A 4,365-nucleotide genomic window follows, 5' to 3' on the forward strand; every position below is an offset into this window, starting at 1 on the left:
CCAGGTTCCAGTGAGAGAGGCCTGAACTGTGCCCCCACCCTCTGGGGGGGCCCCTCATGCCCTGGCTGCAGGGAGCAGTCACGTGTGGGCCCTTCATTAGACCCTGCCATATAAACCGAGGGCATGGGGTGGCCAGGAACTCTTGGGGCAAGGATCCAGCAAGCAGAGGTAAGTCCTCAGGTTGGGCAGAGACTCCTACTCTCTAGGGGTCTTCTGTCTGGGATAGGGCTCCTAGAGGGTGTTCTAGGGATGAAGAGGGACTAAGTGGTGGGTCTTCCTGGTGAGCCAGGCCATGCTGACCGCAGTGCTGCTGAGTTGTGCCCTGCTGCTGGCAATGCCCACCGGGCAGGGGGCCCAGATGGGCTTGGCTCCCCTGGAGGGCATCGGAAGGCCTGACCAAGCCTTGTTCCCAGAGCTCCAAGGTCAGTGTGGGCAGGGGTGGGGATGGGTGGGGCCTGGACACTCTCTGGCCACGAACTATTCTGCCTGGTATGAGCCCTCTTTCCCCCTTCCCAATCCCAGGCCTGGGAGGTGGGTGTCTTGTGCATGGGGGGTTTCTGTCCTCACATCATCTGTCCCAGGCCTGGGCCTGCAGCCCCCGCTAAAGAGGACAACGGCAGAACAGGCGCAAGAGGCTCTGCTGCAGGAGGCAGAGGCCAAGGCCTTGGCAGAGGTAACTGCTCAGGAAAAGGGCTGAGGCCACAATCTCTGGGTGGGGGGATCAGGCATCAACCTCTATCTCCACTTCGGTGACCCTTTCACTTGGGGTAACACTGCAGACCATCCCTCCCCATGCTCCACTGACGTCCCGCCTTGATTGGGTCAGGTCCCTGAAGCTGCCGCTGAAGGCCCATGTTACCCAACCCCTGCAGGTGCTAGATCCAGAAGGACGCAAGCCGCGCTCCCCGCGTCGCTGCGTAAGGCTGCACGAGTCCTGTCTGGGACACCAGGTACCATGCTGCGACCCATGTGCCACGTGCTACTGCCGTTTCTTCAACGCCTTCTGCTACTGCCGCAAGCTGGGTACTGCCACGAACCCCTGCAGCCGCACCTAGTTGGACGACGTCGGGGTCGGGGCTGGGGCAGGGGAGCGACAATAAAGGATGGGACCAACCCCAGGGTTGTGGCGTTATTTCGAACGTGACCGTCGGAGGGGGGAGGTCATGGCAGGGGCAGAGGTGGCTCCAAGCCAAGACACCACACACACATCCCTACCCCAGGGCCTGTGCTATCCCATCATGAGTCACTTACACGCATGCTCTTAGAGTGCCAGGCGCCGTTGGGAGAAGCGGAGGAGGGCCGCGCTCCTACCCTTGAGAATCTTATGTAATAAATGAGGGGAAGGGAGGGCGCAACGCAGCATAGGAGCTGTAGCTCCCAGCAGGCTAACAAAACATTAGGCTCCAGGGCCTGCTTGCGTTAACTCGACGCGTGACCCGCAGCGAAGCCTTCCCCTCACCGGACCTCAGTTCCTCTCAGGGGAAGGCTGACAACAGTCTGGAATACTTCCAAGCATAAGAAGCGCCGCCCACTCCCATCTTTACTCCTCTGGCCGCCACAGCACCACGTGCACCAGACTCGGGAAATCTAGAGTGAAGGCCCAATCGAATCCCCGCGGCCACGGGCGCCACTACGCGGTCGGCCTTCGACACTCCAAGCCGCTCCCGCCGGAGAGCAGGAGGCACTCTTCCCCTCAGCGCGCAGGCGCTAGTGGGCGGTCCCCAGCCCACACCTGCGCAACCGCTCCGCGAGAAACCACCCGGAAGCCGGGCGCCGCTCAGAGCCCCGCCCCGTTGTGGTCACGTGGGCCGTTTGAGCGTCACCTGATGCGCTTGACAGCGCGCTGCGGGGCGACGCGTCAGCTGATCTTGGAGTTGTGCTGCGTGCCGGCAGGTCCGGGTCCTCCGGTCTAGTCGCCCCCGCCGCAGCCATGTCGTTCTTCCCGGAGCTTTACTTCAACGTGGACAATGGCTACTTGGAGGGACTGGTGCGCGGCCTGAAGGCCGGGGTGCTCAGCCAGACGGACTACCTCAACCTGGTTCAGTGCGAGACGCTCGAGGGTGAGCCGCGGGGCCGGGCTGCGGGGCCTCGAAAGGCCGGCAGGGAGGCCGGCGCGGGCCTGAAGGTTCTGAGGTCTGGGAGTGGAAGCTGGGGGTTTTCGAAGGGCCTGAGAGGTCGAGGAACCGGATCCGGGCCTGAGAGGCCTGCTGGGAATCCGGGGGCTAATGGCGGGTGCGCCGGAAGGGAATATACCTCCGTTTGCGGCTCCGTGTGGGCCCAAACGCAAACAAGGCTTTAAGAACAGCAGTGGTTCGCCTCTGCTGGGACCACTTCTTCCCCGTTCTGCCCACCATGTAGTTTGGAAGAGAGGGTCTCTCGGGAGTGGTTAGCTGGTGTGAGATGTGCTCGTACAAGCCTCTTTACCCTGACGTAGCCAGAGAGCTGTCTCGTGGCAAAGCTTAGGGAAGCTAAGCGGAAAAGTCCCCGGCTTTCCCTCCCAGCGCATACACCAAGGGCTTTGGGCTCATTGTGTCTTCACGTTGGCCTGCGGAGTGAGCCTTTCTGGGGAATTACTGAGCCAGCTTAGCGAGAGTTTCCTCCCATCGCCGATCCACTGGCTGAGCGGTCTTCTGAAGGCACTGTTTGGGAGAGCCCTGAAAGTCGGGAAGTTCATACACCTGTATTTGACAATAATTCCCACCCGCTCCATGAGGTTGCCTGTTCAGACAGGGTTTCCTAGCACAAGAATGGTGAGAAGCTGAGTTCCACTTTTTCTCAGGACACACAGCTCCAAAGTGGAATTGACTCTGTGAGGCACAGCATCAGATTTACAGAATTAGAGATTTCCCTGATTCCAGTCTTCTCTTCCTCCTCCCCCTACCCACCGCCGCCCCCCAGGTGGTAGTGAAGGGCACAGTGGCTGGGCTGTGAGTTCCCATCCCTGACCTCCAGGTGATATCCTCGAACAGAGGTACTGCTAGCCTCCTGGTTGGTAGCTGGAGGGGAAAGATGGCCAGATGATTCGCCTTTTGGAGAAAATTTTCTGATCATAAACTTACTGAGGTTAAAAGTGAGCTCAGTTAAAAAAAGTTATGTACCTTGCAAATTGGACCCGTAATGTGAAAATAAATACCTTTAAGTTTTAAAACTTACTGCAGTTCAAATACAATTGTGGACATTATGGTTTTAACATAAATGTGCAAGAAAAGTCTTTCACCTCCCTTATGAGAGTGGAGGTGGGGAAGGAGAGGAGAGCGCTTTAGGGTGCTGGGTTGTAGGAACTTGCCAGCAACCTCATTGTCCTCACTGTGGCAAACAGAGGAGAAACAGAGAGAGGCTGCACAGGGCAGAGCTTGGCACACAGTGGTATTTAATGGGAGTTTTGTGGACTGATTGGGACTGGAGGAAGATCTTTATTTGCTTAAATCTGAATGCGGACACCATTGATTACCAACTGGCATTTGGTAAACTTGTTTCTCTTCTAGGCTTTCCTCACTCCTGCTGCCCTCCTACCCCACCCGTGTAGAGCTTCTGGGGGCACGGGGTTCCCATCTTCCCAGCAGACCCTCCATCATCCCCCATAAACATGTTAAAGCTATTCTTCCTACAGCACTGCTCACACATGGTCCCCTTGTGGATCACCATCCAGCCCTTTAGTGTGACTTTCAGGGATTCCCTCGCTCTTTCACACATGTTCCTTTCCTTCATTCAAGCCATTCCCCAGCTTTTGGTGCACATTGTGTGGTGGACTTTGAACTTTCAAATCTGACTTTGAATCCCAGCTGCACCAATTACTGAATCACTTTAGACAAGTTATTTAACACCTCTGGGTCTTGGGTTCATCATCTGACACATTAACAGCACCTATCTCACAAGGTTGAGAGATGTCAACAAGTTATTATGTGTAAAACACTTAACTCAGCACCAAGCACAGAATAAGTGCTAGGTAAATGTTCAGTATTATTTGCACTAGCCATTTTCTGTGCTTCCTTCTTACGCCCGTGAAACCCAGTGATTCCCACCCTTTAAGGCCCAGACCCAGTACCATCCCATCTTAGAACCCCTTTGTGGACATGCTAGGCTAGAATGTTGTCCCCCTCCGTCCAGTTGAAGCTCTTGTGTTTGTTTGTGCTGCTTTCCTAGAAGTCTGTCAACACAGAGTTTGAGATTCTTGGGACTCTAGGCTGGAGATGCTCAGGACTTTCAGGGGCTGGAGATAACCAGAGGCAGGAAGGATTGACCAGAAACTCCACTTGTCCTCTACAGAAAGGCCTTCTCTGCTCCTGAAGGTCACCCCAGAGGCCTGACCTCCAGCCCTTTGTTGCTGGGTGTTTTTGCTTCCTTATCTCCAGGGAAGAGGGAAAG

The 4,365-nt window shown here is 56.2% G+C and overlaps 2 protein-coding genes across 2 annotated transcripts in view; both read left to right on the forward strand.

The window, feature by feature from the left end:
* Positions 1-292: 292 nt before the first annotated feature.
* Positions 293-1,055, forward strand: AGRP (agouti related neuropeptide). Its single transcript, XM_007457280.1, has 3 exons — positions 293-422; positions 582-673; positions 873-1,055. Exons 1-3 carry the CDS (start codon positions 293-295, stop codon positions 1,053-1,055), a joined length of 405 nt encoding a protein of 134 aa, XP_007457342.1.
* Positions 1,056-1,837: 782 nt separating this feature from the next.
* The window catches only part of ATP6V0D1 (ATPase H+ transporting V0 subunit d1), a 38,867-nt gene continuing 36,339 nt past the window's right edge, over positions 1,838-4,365 (forward strand). Inside the window, exon 1 of the mRNA XM_007457281.1 lies at positions 1,838-2,060. Within this exon, the coding sequence (XP_007457343.1) occupies positions 1,931-2,060 (130 nt within the window). The 5' untranslated portion in view covers positions 1,838-1,930. The remainder of the gene's footprint in view (positions 2,061-4,365) is intronic.

This window comes from Lipotes vexillifer, unplaced genomic scaffold (genome assembly GCF_000442215.2).
Source record: "Lipotes vexillifer unplaced genomic scaffold, Lipotes_vexillifer_v1.1 scaffold504, whole genome shotgun sequence".
NCBI lineage: Eukaryota > Metazoa > Chordata > Mammalia > Artiodactyla > Lipotidae > Lipotes > Lipotes vexillifer.

Coding starts and splice junctions, on each gene's coding strand:
- AGRP (XM_007457280.1), top strand. CDS start 293: ATGCTGACCGCAGTGCTGCTGAGTTGTGCCCTGCTGCTGGCAATGCCC. Junction 423..581: donor CTTGTTCCCAGAGCTCCAAG/GTCAGTGTGGGC, acceptor CATCTGTCCCAG/GCCTGGGCCTGCAGCCCCCG. Junction 674..872: donor AGGCCAAGGCCTTGGCAGAG/GTAACTGCTCAG, acceptor CAACCCCTGCAG/GTGCTAGATCCAGAAGGACG.